Below are 20,505 nucleotides of genomic sequence, written 5' to 3' on the forward strand. Positions count from 1 at the left end.
GGGGGGCGGGCTGTCTGCGGTGGGGGGCGGGCGGGGAGGTGGGAGGTTATCCCCTGCAGGGGCAACCTCCGGGCGGAGCGCAGAGCCGGCTTGTTCCCGCTCTGTCCCCCCGCCTAGCGGCGGCTCCCGACCTAGAACTGCGAAGGTGGCGGAGGAGCAGTCCGGCGCAGGGTAAGGCGGGCTCTGGCCCGGGACAGCCCCGGGACCTCTCCGCACCTCCCGCACTCCGGCCTCTCCCGGCTCTGGGTCCTCCCAGCAGCCCCGCGCCGTGTCAGCACAGACGACCCCTCCTGTTTCCTCACTTTCTGGAGTTTTTCTCTAGGCCCTTCGTTCAGGTTCCCCCGAGTTTCTGCTTTGGCCCTTCTGTCTTCTCCCCGGAAATCTCTGAGCGTCCTCTGATCTCAGTCGGTCTCCTAGGACTCTTCACGCCCACAGTGGGGAGCCGAGTGGTGCCCAGGGGGTCTGTCTGCTCTAATCCCTGGGCCCCGTTCTATTTTCCATCCTATTTTCCTACAGAAAACAGTTGCATTCTACCCTTCTAACTCTGCCTAAGGGGAATACTCACGAAGCTCACGGTAAAGCTGAAGCTTATGAAGGCGACGCCAAGTGTTTTACTGATTTTGGCAACTCCTGTATTTGTTCAGAAAACATTAGTTGAGCACTTGCTGGGATTCAGGCGCTGCCCTGGGTAGCGAGGACGCAGCTGGGCCCCATGCAGAGTGCTTCCCCATCCTAGAAGCTGTGCAGCCCCGGGACTGTGCTAGGCCTCTCTGGTTCTGCCTACCTCAGACTCACAGAACTTTTGATACGTGAAGGAAGGAGCACTTGCCCCCGGGTGAGCCGCATAAGGGAGATCACTGGCCATACAAACGCCGAGTGTGTTCTGGAAGCTAATTCGATGGTATCCTACAGTTGCAGAGAAGTAGAAAATTGGGGTGGGCATAGAAATTGGGACCGGGCTACAGAGAAAGTCCTTCTACATTCTAGCGAGTGTTCTCTGCTAAGCCGCAAATTATTAGGGTTCATTCCTTAGTAGTAAAAGGTCTCCCAAAAATTTCCCAGAGATTATTTTTTATTCTGTGAAATTTACTCGACTGAGTCTTGATCTTCTCTAACATGTAACTGGTGTCAGAAAACCGGTTAACCAGCGAGTGATTCTTCATGGCAGCTGCCCTCCCTCCAATCTGTCCTGAGTCCGGGTGGTGCGGAAGCCAAGGGACAGCTCTGCGGGCTCCTGCCCCCAGGGAGATCACCCCTCTGCTCCTCCCCCACCTCCACAGGCAAGGCCTCGCTCAGCTCCCACCTCCTTCTCTGCCTCCGGGGAGACTTTGGTTCTGTCTTCTTTGTTTAGCATGGTGACCTTCTTGCTGAGACCTGTGGGCATCCTGTACCTGTCTTCAGGGTTATTGGGAACAGCTCAGTTTGGAGGAGACCTCAAACCCAGGTATGTTTGGGAAGGGTTGGGAAGTTTCTCTCTGCACTGGAGGTGTGCCTAGCGCCCCTGAAGGAAAGGCCTTTCTGATTTGCCCAAACTGTGTGCCGCGTGGCTAATAACCTCTTTTCGACTTCCCACACCTCCTTTGCCCTTGCAGGATGAATCAAGTTTTCCTGACTCCCTCCCACATGATGAATCGCAAAGAGGGTCTGAATGTTGAAGGCTCAAGCTTCACACTAGATGGCTCTCCTTTCCTGATCATAGCAGGTACTATTCACTATTTCCGGGTGCCCAGGGAGTACTGGAGGGACCGCTTGATGAAGCTGAAGGCCTGTGGCTTCAACACTGTTACCACGTGAGTGCTGGCACCTAAGTAATTAGTTCAAGAATTTATCGTCTGAATTTCTAGCTCTGAGACTTTATTAGACCAGTCTACGGGTGACCCTTTTAGTACTTTCTTCATCGTTCTTAGAAGTCTAAGGTATCTCCAGAATATCCATCCTGTGGATAGAGCCTGCTCTGATTGCTCTGAAAGGCCTCCCTCTAAACAGGGTCACTGTGGCCTGCATGCAAAAGTCTAGCTTTCAGAGGCAGTGGCCAGCACAGATGGTTGTAGGTCAGTGGTCCCCAAGTACTGAAGGAGTTCAGGCACAGCAAGCCTCTCTCCTCCTTGGATATCCTCACTTGGCCATAGGAGTCATAGCCCCAGATACTGTTCCAGAAAATTTTGTCCTTGGAGATACCTTTCATTGAGAACCAGGCCTGGCAAGTAATAAAATTATCCTCATTCTACAAGCTGAAATTAACAAAAATTAGTAATTTCTTTCTAGGCTTCAAAGCTTGGAAAGTGCTTATCCATTACTCTTTTGATAATCAGTTTTAGCCGTGTTCTCTTTTTCAGTGGTTTGATTTTTAAAATATAGGTTTAGAAGAAAAACATTTAATTGGAATTTGATTTGGTGAATGATGGGAGTGATATTTAAAAGCATTTACCCTCTAAACTGTCATAATGCCCTTTACACATCACATTATTTCCCCCTTTTTTCCTCTTTATTTTGTTCCTTTATATAGCAGTGATTCACACACATTGAAATGACAGTTGTAGTCTAAATAAGACAGCCACATTTTTGTTTGTTTTTAGCACTGTTGCTTAGAAAAGTAAAAAGTGTCACCCTTATTTCATAAACTATAAGACGTTCTAAGTCTCTCAAAGAGGAAGACAACATTGTCTCAAAATGCGGGCAGCCTTATACATTGAATACATTTGGCATATAAAGACTACATTGTCTTTTTAAAAAATTTTTATTTGAATTCAATTAGCCAACATATAGGACATCATAGTTTCAAATGTAGTGTTCAATAATTCATCAGTTGCATATAACACCCAGTGCTCATCTCATCACGTGAGCTCCTTAGTGTCCATTACCTGGCTACCCCATCACCCCACCCACCTGCCCTTCCACAACCCTCACTTTGTTTCCCAGAGTTAAGAGTCTCTCATGGTTTGTCTCCCTCTCTGATTTCTTCCCATTCAGTTTTCCCTCCCTTCCCCTATGATCCTCTGCACTGTTTCTTATATTCCACATATGAGTGAAACCATATGATGCTTGTCTTTCTCTGATTGGCTTATTTCACTTAGCATAATACCCTCAGTTCCATCCATGTCGATGTAAATGGTAAATATTCATCCTTTCTGATGACTGAGTAATATTCCATTGTATATATGAACCACATCTCCTTTATCCATTCTTCTGTTGAAGGACATCTCAGCTCCTTCCACAGTTCGACTATTGTGGACATTGCTGATATGAGCACTGGGGTGCAGGTGCCCCTTTGTTTCACTACATCTGTATCTGTGGGGTAAATACCTAGTAGTGCCATTGCTGGCTTGCAGGATAGCTCTATTTTTATTCTAGAGGAACCGCCGTACTGTTTTCCAGAGTGGCTGGACCTACCAGCTTGCATTCCCACCAACAGTGTCAGAGGGTTGCCCTTTCTCCACATCCTCACCAACATTTGTTGCTGCTTCCTCACTTGTTAATGTTAGCCATTCTGACTGGTGTGAGGTGGTATCTCATTGTGGTTTTGATCTGTGATTCCCTGATGCCAAGTGATGTGGAGCATTTTTGCATGCGTCTGTTGGCCATTTGTATGTCTTCTTTGGAGAAATGTCTACTCATGTCTTCTGCCCATTTCTTGACTGGATTATTTGTTTTCTGGGTGTTGAGTTTGAGAAGTTCTTTATAGACCTTGGATTCTAGCCCTTTATCTGATATGTCATTTGCAAATATCTTCTCCCATTCCATAGGTTGTCTTTTAGTTTTGTTGACTGTTTTCTTTGCTGTGCAGAAGCTTTTTATCTTGATGAAGTCCTAAGAGTTCATTTTTGCTTTTGTTTCCTTTGTCTTTGGCGATGTGTCTAGCAAGAAGTTCCTGCGGCTGAGGTCGAAGAGGTTGCTGCCTATGTTCTCCTCTAGGATTTTGATGGATTCCTATTTCACATCTAGGTCTTTCATCCATGTTTGAATTTATCTTTGTGTATGGTGTAGGAGAATGGCTCAGTTTCATTGACTGTGTTGTCTTTTTTTAAAAGTTACTAGAAACAAATCAGCTAGAGTCTTGCAGGGACAAACCTAGAGTCTGACAAAATCAGATCTGCTGACTTTTAGGGAGGGGGTGAGCTCTACAGGAATGATGGAGGAGGAGAAGAGACTTTGCAAGGTTAGGCCCCAGGTGAAGGATTCGGAGGGAGTCTAAGAAAAGCAGGTACAACTTCCAGATTGCTTGTTGTTTCCAATGCAAGATTAGAAGTGGGTTTAGCCAGGGTGTGGTGCTGGCATGAGGTGAAGATAGTTTGGCAATTAGGCCTCCCTAGAAGTAAATGGGTACAACAGAGAGGATCTGGGGGTGTCATCAGTGAGAAAGCAATAGTCACTCAAAGAGGTGACATTTTATAACTGCTGCACTGCCTTGGGAGCAACAGTGTCTCTTATTAACTTTTTAGGTGGCTTTAATCTGTATTTACTTCCCAGTCTGAAAATGGCAGGACTGGTTTTTTTGTTTTTTTGTTTTTTTTTTCCCCAATCAAGCTAATTTCCATTCTTGAAATCTGAAACAGGTTTTCAGTCATTACAAATTTTCACTATGGATTCACCAAAACTTCACCTCAGTATCTGTAGATCTTGCCTAATGTTGGAGAATGCAATGATGAGTTTTATTTTCAGGCTATTATTGGTTACATTGTGTTATACATTCATTCTTGTACTATTGTAACACGTAATTCTTTTATCTTTCTGTTTTAAGTTGTGTTTGTTTCCCCTTTTTCCAAATATGATAGTGGGTTTCTAGTTTTTTATTCTGTTTTAGTGTCGGTTAGACTAGGTTGCTTTCTCAGCCCTTTATCGCCTGCGTTAAAGAATTATTTGCTTTGCTATTTGTAAGCAATATTGCCTTCTTTTGGAATGATGGAGTGTCTATTTCCTTTCTTCTATTAGCTTGAGAGATACACGCTCTTACTGGATGTTCAAGAGTTTATAACATTCGTCTGTGATTTTTCAACAACTAATTCTTTCTTGTACTTTTACCCGCTTTATAATGTAAAGACATTAGAATGTGTTGTCTCTAGTTATTTCTCTCTTAATATGTATGCTATTATTATGTATTTTAATTCTAAATAACGAGACTATCATTGCTGTTCTAGAACCTTTATCTCTGCATGAAGAACACACTTTTGAATTTTCTGTAGTGTAGATTTGCTGGTGACAAGGTTCTCAGCTTTTGTTTGTCTGAAAATGTCTTCATTTTCCGTTTGTTTGTGAGGAATGTTTTCACTAGTATAGAAATTATCAAATTTGGAGGGAGAGGTCATAGGAACCCCTGATTTGTAGCTTGTTGATCAGAAATACAGGTGACAACCTGGGACTGGTATGTTAAATGGAGAAGTGAGGGAAACATCATGTGGGACTGAGCTCTTAACCTGTGGGGGCTGTGCTAGCTGTAGGCAATTAGTGTTAGAATTGAATTAAATTGTAGGATACCCGGTTGGTATCTGCTGGGAATTGGAGAATTGCTTGGAGTGGAAAAACCTACATATCTGGTGTCAGACTATTGTGGGACTAAAGTGAGACAAATTTTCCTTGATATTGACAATTCTTTTTTTTGCAGCACTTAAAAAATATTGTTCTACTTCCTTCTGGCCTCCATGGAATAGGGTTATGTTCCATGTCTCATAATTGACTGTAATTCCAGGTGGGGTTCCTCTATAAGTAATGCATCATTTCTCTCTGGCTGCTTTCAAGTTTTTTCTTTTATTTTTAGTTGTGGGTTTGTGTGTGTGTGTGTGTGTGTTTCAATAAAAAAAAAGACTTTAATTTTTAGAGTAAGTACAAAATTAAGAGGAAGGCACAGAGATTTCCCATATAACACCACCCCCAACCCATGCCAGGACCTCCCTATCAATATCCCCCATCAGAATGGTTCATAAATTATAGTCAACAAACCTACATTGACACATCATTAATCACCCAAAGTCCACAGTTTACAGTTCATCCTTGGTGTTATATATTGTATGGGTTTGGACATGTATAATGACACATAATCCAGCATTAATGGTGCCGTGGAAAACTGTTTTACTGTCCTAAAAACCCTGTGCTCCCACCTGTTTCTCCTCCTTCTCCACTAACTCCTGGCCACCATTGATCTTTTTACTGTCTCCATAGTTTTGCCCTTTTCCAAAATGTCACGTAGTTGGAATCATATAGTATGTGGCCTTTTCAGATGGACTTCTTTCATTTAGTAATGTGCATTTTTTTTTAAAGATTTTATTTATTTATTCAACAGAGATAGAGACAGCCAGCGAGAGAGGGAACAGAAGCAGGGGGATGGGAGAGGAAGAAGCAGGCTCATAGCGGAAGAGCCTGATGTGGGGCTCGATCCCATAACGCCAGGATCACGCCCTGAGCCAAAGGCAGACGCTTAACTGCTGTGCCACCCAGGCGCCCCTAGTAATATGCATTTAATTTTCCTCTTACATATACTTTCAGGTTACTTTTTCAGTGCTGAATGATTTTCCATTGTATGGATGTACCATGTTTACTTATCCATGTACCTACCAAAGGACAGCTTGGTTGCTTCTGCATTTGGGCAATTATGAATAAAGCTGCTATACGTAATCTATGTGCAGGTTTTTGTGTGACCATGTTTTCAACTCATTTGGGTAAATACTGAAGATTATAGGATAAAAATATGTTTAGTTTTGTAAGAAACTGCCAAACTGTCTTCTTTTTTTTTTTTTTAAGATTTTATTTATTTATTTGACAGAGAGAGCACAAGCAGGGGAAGCCACAGGGAGAGGGCGAGGGAGAAGCAGGCTCCCTGCTCGGCAGGGAGCCTGATGTGGGGCTCGATTCCAGGACCCTGGGATCATGACCTGTGCAGAAGACAGACTCTTAACCGACTGAGCCACCCAGGCGCCCCCATACTGTCTTCTAAACTGGCTATATCATTTTGCATTCCTACTATAAATGACAGAATGCATCAAAAAGAGAGTTCCTATTGCCTCATAGCCTTGACCACATTTGGTGTTGTCATTGTTCCAGATTTTGGACATTCTAGTAGGTGTGTAGTGCTACCTCATTCTTATTTTAATTTGCAGTGCCCTAATGAGAGATCACGGTGAGCACCTTTTCAGTGTCCATTTGCCATTTGTTGAGTTGTCTCTCCGTTCAGATCTTTTGCACATTTAAATTGCATTGTTATTCTCTTTTTGTCGAGGTTCAAGAGTTTTTGTATATTTTGGGGGCGCCTGGGTGGCACAGCGGTTAAGCCTCTGCCTTCAGCTCAGGGCGTGATCCCGGCGTTATGGGATCGAGCCCCACATCAGGCTCCTCCGCTATGAGCCTGCTTCTTCCTCTCCCACTCCCCCTGCTTGTGTTCCCTCTCTCGCTGGCTGTCTCTCTCTCTGTCGAATAAATAAAAATAAAATCTTTAAAAAAAAAAAAAAAAGAGTTTTTGTATATTTTGGATAATAGCCCTTAATGAGATAAATCGTTTGCAAGGATTTTTCTCCCAGTCTGTGGGTTGTCTTCTTATTTTCTTGACAATGTCTTTTGCGCAGCATATGTTTTTGATTTTAACGAAGTTCAACTTAATTATACCATGCAATGTACTTTAGTGTTGTGCCTAAAATGTCATTGCCAAACCCAACGTTATCTAGATTTTCTTCTATAATATCTTCTAGAAGGTTTATAGTTTTACACTTTACATTTAAGTTCATTTTTGTGAAGGGTGTCTAATCTATGTCTATATCATTTTGTGTGTGTGTGTGTGTGTGTGTGTATGTCCTGTTGTTGCAGCACCATTTTTTAAAAAGACTGTTTTTTTCTTTACTGTATTGCCTTTGCTCCTTTGTCAAAAATAAGTGGACTGTATTTGTGTGGATATATTTCTATGCTCACTATTCTGTTTCCTTGATATACTTGTCTGTTCTTTCATCAGAGCCACACTGTCTTGATTGCTGTAGCTTCATGGTGAATTTTGAGGTTGGAATGTGTTTGTCCAGTTGTTCATTGCTCTTATATAGGAAAATGATTGACTTTTGTATATTAACCTTTTCTGAAACCTCACTATGAACCACTTAGTAGTTCCAAGAGGTTTTTTTTTTTGTCTTTTGAATTTTTTTTCAAAGATTTTATTTATCATTTATTTGTCAGAGAGAGAGAGAGAGAGAGAGAGAGAGAACGCACCCAAGCAGGGGGAGTGGCAGGCAGAGGGAGAAGCAGGCTCCCTGCTGACAAGGAGCCCACTGTAGGACTTGATCCTAGGATCCTGGGATAAGGACCTGAGTGAAAGGCAGCTCGTTAACCGACTAAGCCACCCTGGTGTCCCTCTTCAATTTTTTTTTTTTTAAAGATTTTATTTATTTATTCGACAGAGATTGAGACAGCCAGCAAGAAAGGGAACACAAGCAGGGGGAGTGGGAGAGGAAGAAGCAGGCTCATAGCGGAGGAGCCTGATGTGGGGCTCAATCCCACAATGCCGGGATCACGCCCTGAGCTGAAGGCAGACGCTTAACCGCTGTGCCACCCAGGTGCCCCCCCTCTTCAATTTTTAAATAGACAAATAATGTCATCAGTGAACAATGAAGGTTTTATTTTTTCTTCCCAATCTGTATACTTTTTATTTAATTTCTTGTTTTATTGCATTAACTAGACTTTCTGGTACAATGTTGAAAAGAGCTGAGCTAAGGGACAACTTGCCTTGTCCCTAATCTTAGCAGGGAAGCTTCTGGTTTCTTACGATTAAGTTCCTTGGTAGCTGTAGGTTTTCTATAGCTGTTCTTTATGAAGTTGCGGCAGTTCTCTTTTCCTAGTTTACTGAGAATTTATTGTTATGAACGGGTGTTGGATTTTCTAAATGCTTTTTATGTATCTATTGATAAAATTATGTAATTAATTTTCTTCTTTAGCCAGTTGATGTGATTTATTATATGAATAATTATTCCGTTCAGGTCTTCAATCGACTGGATGGGGCCTATCCCATTAGGGAGGGCAATCCATATTACTCAGTCTACCAGTTCAAATGTTAATCTTCTCCAGAAACACACATATACTGTTTGACCAAGTGTCAGAGCACCTGATTGCCCAGTCAAGTCAACATGTAGAATTAACCATTACATCAGCTGTCTCTCACTCTAGGTTTTGAGGCAGCAGTTTTCTCTGTGACCTCTCTTAGCTCTAATGGATAAGAGTTGTTGCTTTTCAGTGGCTTCCAGCTTATCAGCTTTGTTCTTGTCGTGAGGATGGGAAAGACAACTTCGAAGCTCTTTACCCCTTGGATCAGAAAGTGGAAGTCTTTTTGATGCCTTCTGTGCATTAATGAAAAATTTGCTCACTTTTTCTTTTCCTCATTAAGAGGTTTGGCCCAAATTATAAATATTCTCAATTCCTTTTTTCCCTGTTCTTCATCTTAGTTTTATTTTAAAGTAATATTTGATTAAAGTTTAACATGTGGTTAGTATATAAGGCTTTAGCTCGATAAATTTTGGCAAAGTGAAAATACTCCTGCAACCAGCCCCCAAAGCCTTGTAGTACACCAACATTCCAGAGGCTCCCCATCCCCCTTACAATCATGACCTCCCTCCAAAAGAGAACTACTACTCATTGCTCTAACACATAGATTACCTTGGCCTGTTTGTGAACTTTATGTGAATGGAATCATACAATATGTACTCTGTTGTGTCTGATACCTTTTGTTCAAGATTATGTTTATGGGGGCGCCTGGGTGGCACAGCGGTTAAGCGTCTGCCTTCGGCTCAAGGCGTGATCCCGGCGTTGTGGGATCGAGCTCCACATCAGGCTCCTCTGCTATGAGCCTGCTTCTTCCTCTCCCACTCCCCCTGCTTGTGTTCCCTCTCTTGCTGGCTGTCTCTATCTCTGTCGAATAAATAAATAAAGTATTTTTTTTTAAAAAAGGTTATGTTTATGATATTCATCCTTATTATCACATAATTTAGCTTGTTCATTCTCACAGCTGTATGGAATTCCATTGATAATCATACCAAAATGTATTTGTTTTGTCAGTAGACATTTAGATATTTTCAGTTTTTTAGCTATTAGAAATAGTGAGGACATGAACAATCTTTTTTTTTTTTTTTTTAAAGATTTTATTTATTTGTTTGATAGAGACTGTCAGCGAGAGAGGGAACACAAGCAGGGGGAGTGGGAGAGGAAGAAGCAGGCTCCCAGCGGAGGAGCCTGATGTGGGGCTCGATCCCAGGACTCTGGGATCACGCCCTGAGCTGAAGGCAGCCGCTTAACGACTGAGCCACCCAGGCGCCCCCAGGACATGAACAATCTTGTACTTGTCTTTTGGTGAGAATATGGAAACATCTGTGTTGAATATACATCTAGGAATGAATATGATGGATAATAGGGTAGGTGTATGTTTAGTTTTAGTAAATAATGTAAACTCATTTTCCACAGATTCCAAAGACGTTCCAAAGTCAGTAGCATTATGTAAATACACATTGTTTTGCAACCATCTCCTCTGTCAATATCCAGAACCTTTTCATTATCCTCTCTTAAAAAATAACTTCTCATTCTTTTCTCCCTTCATTCCCTGGTAACACTGTTCTACTTTCTATCTCTGTGAATTTGACTTTTTTAGGTACCTCATATACATGGAATCATATAATATTTGTTCTTTTATGTCTGGCTTATTTCACTTAGTGCAATGTGCAAGGTTCGTTTATGTTATAGCATGTGTCAGATATCATTCCTTTCTAAGGTTGAATAATATTCCAGGGTACGTATACCCTATATTTTGTTTATCCATTCATCTATGGATAGGCATTTGGGTTATTTCTGCCTTTTGGCTATTGTGAACAGTGCTGCTATGAACATCAGTGTATAAATATCTATTTGGTTCCTGATTTCAGTTCTTTTGTGTATGTACCCAGAAGTGGAATTGCTGGCCCAAATTGTAATTCTATTTTAAATTATTTCAGTATTGCTCATGTTTTTTACAGGATCTGCACTGTTTTACATTCCTACCAGCAATGCACAGCATTCCATCCCAGTGATGTGGAATGGTATCTCTTTTTGTGATTTGGATTTGCATTTCCCTAAAGACTAATGGTGTTGAGCATCTTTTCATGTATTTATTGGCCCTTTACATATCTTTTTTGAAGAAATATCTATTCAAATACTTATCTTTTGCCCATTTTTGAATTAGGTAGTTACTGTTGAGTTGTAGAAATTCTTCATATATTCTGAATAGTAATACCTTATCAGATATGTGATTGCAAATATTTTCTTCTGTGAATTATACTCTCAACTGTTGAAAGTGTCCTTTGCTGCACAAAAGTTTTTAAATTTTTGTGAATTTCAATTTGTCTATTTTTCTTGCCTGGACCTTCATTGTCATATCCAAGAAATTATTGCCATATCCGATGTCATGAAGCTTTCCCCCAAAGATTTTTTCTCAGATTTTTATAGTTTTAGTTCCCAGACTGTGAATTTTTTGAGGGTAGGAATTTTTTTCTGTTTTGATGATCTTTGGTGCTCGTAATAGTACCTGGAACATAGTAAGTGCTCAAAAATTTCTGAATGACTTCTGTATATTTCTCTTTTTTTCAGTTATTATATTAACTCTATAAAATGAGTTTACTTTGATTTGACATATATTACACAGCAGGAATCTTGGAATTTGATTCTTACAATTGAGAAAATAATGCACTAAAAACATCATGATTCCAACCTATAATCCAGTTAATTAACACATCCATCACCTCACATATTTATCTTTTTTTGTTTTGGTGAGAACACTTAATTCTTACTCCCTTAACAAATTTCAGTTACACAATATAATATTATCAACTATCATTACCATGTTATACATTAGATCCATAGACTTTATTCATTTTATAATTGAAAATTTGTATCCTTCTACCAGTCTCTCCCCATTTCTCCCACCCCTCAGGCCCTGGAAGCCACCATTGTATTCTGTTTCTATGAGCTCATTTTTTTTTTTTAAGATTTTATTTATTTATTTGAGAGAGAGAGATTGAGAGAATGAGTGGGAGGAGGGACAGAGGGAGAAGTAGACTCCCTGTGGAACAGGGAGCCCAATGTGGGACTTGATCCCAGGACCCTGGGATCATGACCTGAGCCGAAGGCAGTTGCTTAACTGACCGAGCCACCCAGGTGCCCCATTGTTTTTGTTTTTTAATATTCCACATATAAGTGATACCATATGGTATTTGTCTTTTGCTGTCTGGCTTACTTCACTTAGTGTAATGCCCTCCAGATTCATTTATGTTGTCACAAATGACAGGATTTCTTTCTTTTTTTTAAGGCTAAAAATTATTCCTGTGTATGTGAATATGTGTGTATATCACATCTTCTCAATCCATTTATCTGTCATCAGACACTTAGGTTGTTTCCATACCTTGGTTATTGTGAATAATGCTACTATAAACATGGGAGTACAGATATTTCTTTGAGGTAATGATTTCATTTCCTTTGGATGTATACCCAGAATAGGATTGCTGAATCATATGATAGTTCTATTTTTAATTTCTGGAGGAACCTCCATACTGTTTTCCATGGTGGCTGAACCAACTTTTATTTCCACCAACAGTGCCACAAGTATTCCTTTTTTTCCACATTCTTACCAACCGTTGTTATATGTTGTCTTTTTGGTGATAGACACCCTAACAGCTGTGAGGCAATATCTCATTGTGGTTTTGATTTGCATTTTTCTGATGACTGGGGATACTGAGTACCCTTTCATGTACCTGTTGTACATTTGTACATCTTTGGAAAAAATGTTTGTACAGGTTCTTCGCCTATTTTTAAATTGGATTATTTGTTTTTTGCTATCGAGTTGTATGAGTTCTTTGTATATTTTGGATGTTAATCCCTAATCATATTTGCAAATTTCATTAGATTTGCAGGTTTGCAAATATATTCTTCCATTCCACAGGTTGCCTTTTCATCTTGTTGCTGGTTTCGATAACTATGTAGACCTTTTAGGTTGAAGTAGTCCCTCTTGTTTATTTTTTTGCTTTTGTTGCCTTGGCTTTTGGTGTCAAGTTCAAAAAATTATTGCCAAGGTTGATATCAAGGAGCTTACCCTTGTTTTTTCCTAGGACTTCTATGGTTTCACATCTTTTTTTTTTTTTTTTTTTTTTTAAAGTTTTCTTTTTTTTATTCGACAGAGATAGAGACAGCCAGCGAGAGAGGGAACACAAGCAGGGGGAGTGGGAGAGGAAGAAGCAGGCTCATAGCAGAGGAGCCTGATGGGGCTCGATCCCACAACGCCAGGATCACGCCCTGAGCCGAAGGCAGACGCTTAACCGCTGTGCCACCCAGGCACCCCTATGGTTTCACATCTTAACATTTATGTCTTTCATCTATTTTGAGTTGATTTTTGTGTGGTGTAAGATAGAGGGCAAGTTCATTCATTTGCATATGGGTGTCTAGCTTTCCCGACAGCATTTATTGCAGAGACTTTCCTTACCTCATTGTATATTCTTGACTATTTTGTCTAAGTTAATTGACTATATGGGCATGCGTTTATTTCTGGGCCCTCTCTACTGTTCCACTGACCTGTATGTCTGTTCTTGTGCCAATTCTATTCTGCTGTGATTGCTACAACTTTGTAGTATAGTTTGACATCAGGAATTGTGATGCCTCCAGCTTTGTTCTTTCTCAAGATTACTTTGGCTATTCAATGTCTTTTGTAGTTTCATACAAATTTTAGGATTTTTTTTTTCTGTGAAAAATGCCATTGTAGCTTTGATAGAGATTGCACTGAATCTGTAGATTGCTTTGGTTGGTGTGGGCATTTTAACAATTCTTCCAGTCCTAGAGTATGGAATATCTTTCCATTTATTTATGTTGTTTAATTTCTACATGTTTGTGAATTTTCCAGTTTTTTTTAAAATCGATTTCTAGTTTGTACCATTGTGATCAGAAAAGATGCTTGGTATGATTTCATTCTTCTTAAATTTATTAAGACTTGTTTTATGGCCTAACATGTGATCTATTCTGGAGAATGCTCCACGTACACCTGAGAAGAATGTGTTTCTGCTGCTGTTGGATGGAATGTCCTATATATGTCTAATAGCCTCATCTGGTCTAATGTGTAGTTCAAGTCCAGTGTTTCCTTATTGGTTTTATGTTTGGATGATCTATCCATTGTTGACAGTGTGGTATTGAATTAAATCATTTTTTGAGGATCCTGGATTTGTTTCCAAAGTTTTTATGTGAAATTCTATATCTAAATTCTTAAATTCCTCATTTGCTCCCTTTTTTCTAGACATATAATGCTATCACTATAGAGTTTTACAGTGGTTTACTTCTATTTTACTCTTCTCATCCTTTGTGCTGTGCTGTGTCATGTGTTTTGTTTTGTATAAGCTACAGAATTCATAACACATTGTTATTTTTCTGCTTTGAACATCTAGTTATATTTGAAAAGAAATTGAAGTGATAAAATATGTTTTTTATTTACCACGTATTTACCATTTTTAGTACTCTCCAGTTCCTTTGTATAGATTGTAATTTCCACGTGGTATTTCCTTCTGTGAAAGAACTTCCTTTAACATTTCTTATAGTGGAAGTCTGTTAGTAATGAATTCTCTTAGCTTTTGTCTTTTTGAAAAGTTGATTTTTTCATCTTCTATTTTGAGGGATAATTTCCCTGAGTGTAGGTAGAATTCTAGGTTGACGTGGTTTAATTTTGTTTTTGTTTTTTAATTTCAGTATCTTAAAATGTTTCTTCATTGTTTTTGTTTTTTAATTTCAGTATCTAAAAATGTTTCTTCATTGTCTCCTGACCTGTACATTATCTGATGACAAATCTGCTGTACTTATCATTGCCCCCCCCCCCGGCTTTGTTTACTTTTAAGATTTTTCTCTCTTTCATTGGTTTTCAGCAATCTGATTCCAATGTGCTACGGTGTAGATCTTGTTTTAAAATTCTACTTGTAGTTCATTGAAAGTCTTGAATCTGTAGGTTTATAGTTTTCATCAAATTTGGTAAAATTGTGACTCTATTTCTACTACTATTTTTGCCTCCCCCCCTTTGTTTTTTCCAGAAGTCCAATTCCACATATGGTAGACTTCTTGATAAGAAACCACGTATCACTGATCCTGTGTTCATTTTTATTTTTAGTTGTCTTTTTTTTCTGTTTTCCATTTTGGATAGTTTCTTTTGTTCTGACCATTTATTCTGTTGTGTATACTCTGCTGTTAGTCTCAGCCAATATATTTTTCATTTGCTGCTGTTAATAGTATCCAGAGTATTTTTTATTGCAGATCTATATTTTTAAAATTTAGAAGTTCCATTTGAGTCTTTTTTATATCTTCTACTTTTTCTCCTTACCACAGTTATGCATTCCTTTACTTATTAAAGATATGGTAAATATTTGTTATACCTTTTTAGTTTTTTTTCCCTGCTAGTTTCATCCTATATGTCATTTCTGGGTTTGTTTCTTTTGCTTGATTTTTTTTTTCTGCTTTGTGTCACATTTTCCTGTGTTTTGCCTGCCTAGTAATTTTCTTAATGGATCCTGGGTATTGTGAATCTTGTATTGTTGATTGCTGGATTTCATTTTATTCATCTAAAGGGAACTATATAATCTAGTTCTATAAAGTTTTCAGCTCTTTCTGGTTTCTGTTTTATGGCTAATGGTTTTTCTTTTTTGCCATTATAGATATGGATTTACATTTTTCATATGTTCTCATTAGTATTTCAAAAAAGAAATTTGTGGTTGAACCCCAGAGGGTGTTACATATATATCTATCTTATCTGAAGTTCAGCATCAAGGAACAATATTGTCTGGTTGGATCTGCCCTGGGCATTTCAGGGAGGAAATTTTTAAGCTAATACAAAGTTCACTCACACACAGAGGCTTGGCTATTGAAATCTTCAATTTCCTTCACAGTAGAGATAGCCCAGGTGCTATATTAAAACTGGAGGAATCAATATGGAATACGGGCAAATAAGGGAAAAGATTTTTATATTTCTCTTTTTTTCCATTGCAGGCATATTCCTTGGAACCTTCATGAGCCAAGAAAAGGCTGGTTTTATTTTACTGCAAACCTGGATTTCATGTATGTCTTAATGCTGAAGTTGCTTTTTTCTATGGCTTGAAGACAGGGTTTAGACTCTGGGATCAGATGAACAAAGGCACATTACCTTCTGTTTGGGAAATCATCAAGAAGCTCTGATATTCTGTTCCCTGGATTGAAGCCCCCTTGAGCAGTGTATCTGTTATTTGCAATAGAGCCTAGACCTTAGTATCTATGGTGCATTTTACTTACAGTGTGGTTTAGAAAGTCTGCATCTTGAGTGCTGCGGTTTTAATCTATTATGAAAAATGTGCTGTCTCAGTTATAAGAGGACATTTCTGGGCTATAGTTTACAAGGTTTCTAAGGTATGGCGCAGACTATAGATGGTCCCCAACTTACAATGTTTTGACTTAACAGTGTTTTAACTTTATGATGGTGTAAAAGTGATATGCGTTGAGTAGAAACTGTACTTCAAATTTTGAAGTTTGGTCTTTTTTTTTTTAAGGCTAACAATATGTTGTTCTATACACTCTTATGGTACTGGACAGCAGCAGCTAGCTATAGTTCCCAGTCAGCCTTGCAATCATGAGGGTAAATAGTGATATACTTACAACCATTCTGTACGTATACAACCATTCTGTTTTTCTTTTGAGTGTAGTAGTAAATAAATTACATGAGATATTCAACACATTATTATAAAATCGGCTTTGTGTTAGATGATTTTGCCCAGCTGTAGGCTAATGTAAGTGTTCTGAGCACATTGTAGGTTAGGTTAAGCTAAGTTATGATGTTCAGCAGGTTATGTGTACTAAATGCATTTTTTTACTTACAATATTTTCAACTTATGATGGGTTTATTGGGATGTAACCCCATCTTAAGCTCAGGAAGATCTATAATTGTTTATTCAAAAATACATATTAACTATCTGCTAGAGTTCAGAAATTGTCTTTGGTGCAGGAGATGGACAGATAATATACTTCGTACTGCCAAGACTTAAGGATTCTCTATAGAGAGGGAGACAAAAAAGATACTCCTTAAAACACACAACTCAAACTATGGGAACAGATCAGGGAAGACAACAGTGAAGTTATAGCTGAAGGAAATTAAAATGTTGAGCAGGAGTTTGCTTGAGGGGGCTGAGTGGTATTTTAGGCAGAGGGTCTAGCAAGGGCAAAGTCAGAGAAGTGAGAGAACATTTTTAATTTAGTTTAGGTGATGTTAGCTGCTGTAACAAGTAAGCCTCAATGTCTTTATCAATAAAGGTTTATTTTCATTTAAGTAAAATTTAAAATAGGTATTCCTGGTAAGCATTATGTCTCTCTTCCAAGAAATAATTGAGAGATTCAGGGTCTTTCTATCTGTGGCTTCACCGTCTTCATCACATAGCTTCCAGGCTGCTACTCTTACCTGCATCAAGTCAGCAAGTGGAAGAGAGAGCAGGGAGAATCTTTTTAGGAAATTGGAACACATTGCCCCTGTTCACATTCTGTTGGCTTGAAGTCAGTCACATAGCAACACCGCAATGCATGGGAGACTGGGAAATGTAGTCGAGCTGTGTGCCAAGGAAGAAAAGGCAATGGCCTTGGTGATTGACTTTCTGTCATACCTTATATATTCTAGGAACTTCAAATAATGCTGTCTGGTTCTCCTATTAGTTTAAGTAGAGAAAATGCCAAAAAATAAAGCTGAATAGATAGTAGACCACGTCTTGCCTTTGTATTTACTGTGCTTCACAATTTGGAATCTTTTCTGAAGTCATTGGGAGTCATTTGAAGAATTTTAATTTGGCAAGTTTGTGCATTTAGAAAGATTGTGCCAGCAGTATTTTAAAGAGGCAGAATAATATAGGAGTTGATATTTCATTTCTGGAAGCTCTCTGCCTGATTGTACTTTTAGTTCTTCCATTTATTGAAAATATGACCTTTAGAAAGCTCTGACTTGTTTAAGCTTTTATTTCCTTCTCGGTAAAATGGACACAATATTGATACTTATCTCATTGAATTGTCAAATAAAGTAATAGTCTTAAAGAAGACTGTAGTGCTGAATGCTGATACAAGGTAAAAATTAACTCCTATTTTTGTTGTTAATAATGATTATTGATGTGACTGGAGAAGTACCGGAAGGAGGTAAGAAGAAGGAAGGAAAGCAGTCAGAAAACCACTGTAATAACTCAGGTGTGAAATGATGAGTTCTATAATAAATGTGGTAGAACTAGAAATTAAGAGGAGTTTCATGTTTGAAAACATTAAGTAGGAAGAATAAGCATGATTTGGTGACTGACTGAAAGTAGGAGACACAGAAGAAGGAGGAACAAGATTTGTAAGAGTCTGCCTTAGCACGGCTTTCTGGCACAGTGGTGGCCGTTACATGGGGAGGAGTGGGCTTCTGGACTTTCTCTTCCTGTCTTGTTTTCTAGCACCTTGAATGAGCCCCTTCATTATTGAGTGTAGGGCTCCATGTCCCCCTGGTTCATGTCACCTACAAGGACTTTTGTAGACCAGGCTGGGAGTTCTACCCATTCTAACCTCAGAAGAGACCTCAGGGAGCTAAAGAGTAGTGATTCCAGTTCTCAGCCTGAATAATAAATGATCCTTATTGCTTCACTTCCCAGGGCTTTTGTAGCCATGGCTTCGGATGTGGGGCTGTGGGTCATTCTGTGTCCAGGCCCCTATATCGGTAGCGACTTAGACCTTGGAGGCTTACCCAGGTAAGTTGTTATCTGAGGCCCCTGGCCGTGACTCCATATGGGCCCCTAGCACATTCAAATGCAAGTTAGAGCAAAGGGTTTTGCTGGTTTTCTGTGTACATTTTTAAACTATACTGCTTTCCCATTTAATGACATAGAAAATGAACTTTGATTATTATATAGTATGTGTTTGTTTTACATAAACCTCCATCTCCTATCTGCAGTGTAAATAATATAGAGTACTTTTTTTATTTTAGTAAAAGTTTGTGGCTGCCACTTAAACAATACCTTTGTAAGTTCTAGTTTTTGTGATGGAGGTACAAATAGTAAGAAATTGGGTCAATTATCTCTTTTTAAAGAGGGGTTTTCCCTTTTTAGCTTCCAATCATTTTTTACTATAGTAAAATACACATAACATATTTACCATTTGGAAGCGTACAGTTTTGTGGCAATTAAGTACATCAAAAATGCTGAACAACCGTCACCATTCTCTAGCGCCAGACTTTTTTGCCACCCAAAAAGGAAGCTCTACACCCAGTCTTCTCCCATTATTCCTTCCCCCAGCCCCTGGCAATCAGCAGTTTGCTTTCAGACCCCGTTGGTTTGCCTATTCTGTATATTTCACATAAATGGAATTATAGAATATGTGACCTTTCGTAACTGGCTTCTTTGCTTAGCATAATGTTTTCAAAGTTCACCCATGTTGTAGCATGTACAGTTCTTCATTCCCCTTTTATGGCTAAATAATATTCCGTCAAAGAGGATTTTTTAAAAACTTTAAAACAGTTTTATAAAAGTCTCACTCCAGACTAGGGGTTGGCAAACCTTTTCTGTAAAAGGCCAGATAATAAATATTTTCAGCTTGGAGAGCCACATACACTGTCTGTTGTGACGACTCAATCCTGCTCTGGTAGCATGAACACAGCGGCGACAATATGTAAATAAATGGTGTGGCTGTGTTCCAGTAGAACTTTATTTACAGAAACGGGCAGTGGCTCTGATTTGGCCTGCGGGCTGCAGTTTGATGACTCTGCTCCGGCTCATTTCCTCATTACACAACTCTGATGTGTATTTTGAGGAAAGAGGTGGTGGCTAAGGTGCTGAGCTATTTGCAACTAGAATGCAGATTGCTTTTTTAGAGATGGATTAAGATCTCACAATATACTGTTCCAGTGTGGCTGTCCTTGTTTTCCAGCCTCATGCTTGAGTATTTCTTATTGCTTTTTCCTACCCCAAGAATGATTTCTACTTTTTCAATCCTAGCTGGTTACTCCGGGATCCAAAAATGAAGCTGCGAACAACTTACAGGGGCTTCACTAAAGCAGTGAATCTCTATTTTGATAAGATAATTCCCAAGATAGTTCAACTCCAGGTAAATCCAAATTCCCCATTCCTATGACCAAGGGAAGTAATTGCCTCAATTGGTTTCCTGGTTAGGGCTAGCCTATTTTCTAGCACACAGAAGCAGGAAGTGTATATAGCAGCTCGTTCCACTTCCTTATTTAAGAAATATTAGGGGGAATGAAACATGAGAGACTATGGACTATGAGAAACCAACTGGGGGCCTCAGAGGGGAGGGGGGTGGGGGAATGGGATAGACCGGTGATGGGTAGTTAGGAGGGCATGTATTGCATGGTGCACTGGGTGTTATACGCAACTAATGAATCATCGAGCTTTACATTGGAAGCCGGGGATGTACTGTATGGTGACTAACATAATATAATAAAAAATCATTAAAAAAAATAAATAAACATTTGAAATAGCAAAAAAAAAAAAAAAGAAATATTAGGTTTTTATTACCTTG

General features: G+C 39.3%; 1 protein-coding gene across 2 annotated transcripts in view; it reads left to right on the forward strand.

The window, feature by feature from the left end:
* The first annotated feature begins 38 nt into the window (after positions 1-38).
* LOC105236535 (beta-galactosidase-1-like protein 2) overlaps positions 39-20,505 on the forward strand; it is a 58,977-nt gene continuing 38,510 nt past the window's right edge. Inside the window, exons 1-6 of one of the 2 annotated variants that reach the window (XM_011221882.3) lie at positions 39-171; positions 1,352-1,444; positions 1,593-1,790; positions 15,988-16,056; positions 18,627-18,722; positions 19,965-20,073. In XM_011221882.3, coding sequence (XP_011220184.2) covers positions 1,353-1,444; positions 1,593-1,790; positions 15,988-16,056; positions 18,627-18,722; positions 19,965-20,073 — 564 coding nt within the window. In that variant the 5' untranslated portion in view covers positions 39-171; position 1,352. Of the gene's footprint in view, positions 172-1,351; positions 1,445-1,592; positions 1,791-15,987; positions 16,057-18,626; positions 18,723-19,964; positions 20,074-20,505 lie in introns of those variants that run through there. The other variant, XM_034666118.1, reaches the window with a different exon arrangement.

Source organism: Ailuropoda melanoleuca, chromosome 8 (assembly GCF_002007445.2).
Source record: "Ailuropoda melanoleuca isolate Jingjing chromosome 8, ASM200744v2, whole genome shotgun sequence".
In the NCBI taxonomy this organism is placed as follows: Eukaryota; Metazoa; Chordata; class Mammalia; order Carnivora; family Ursidae; genus Ailuropoda; species Ailuropoda melanoleuca.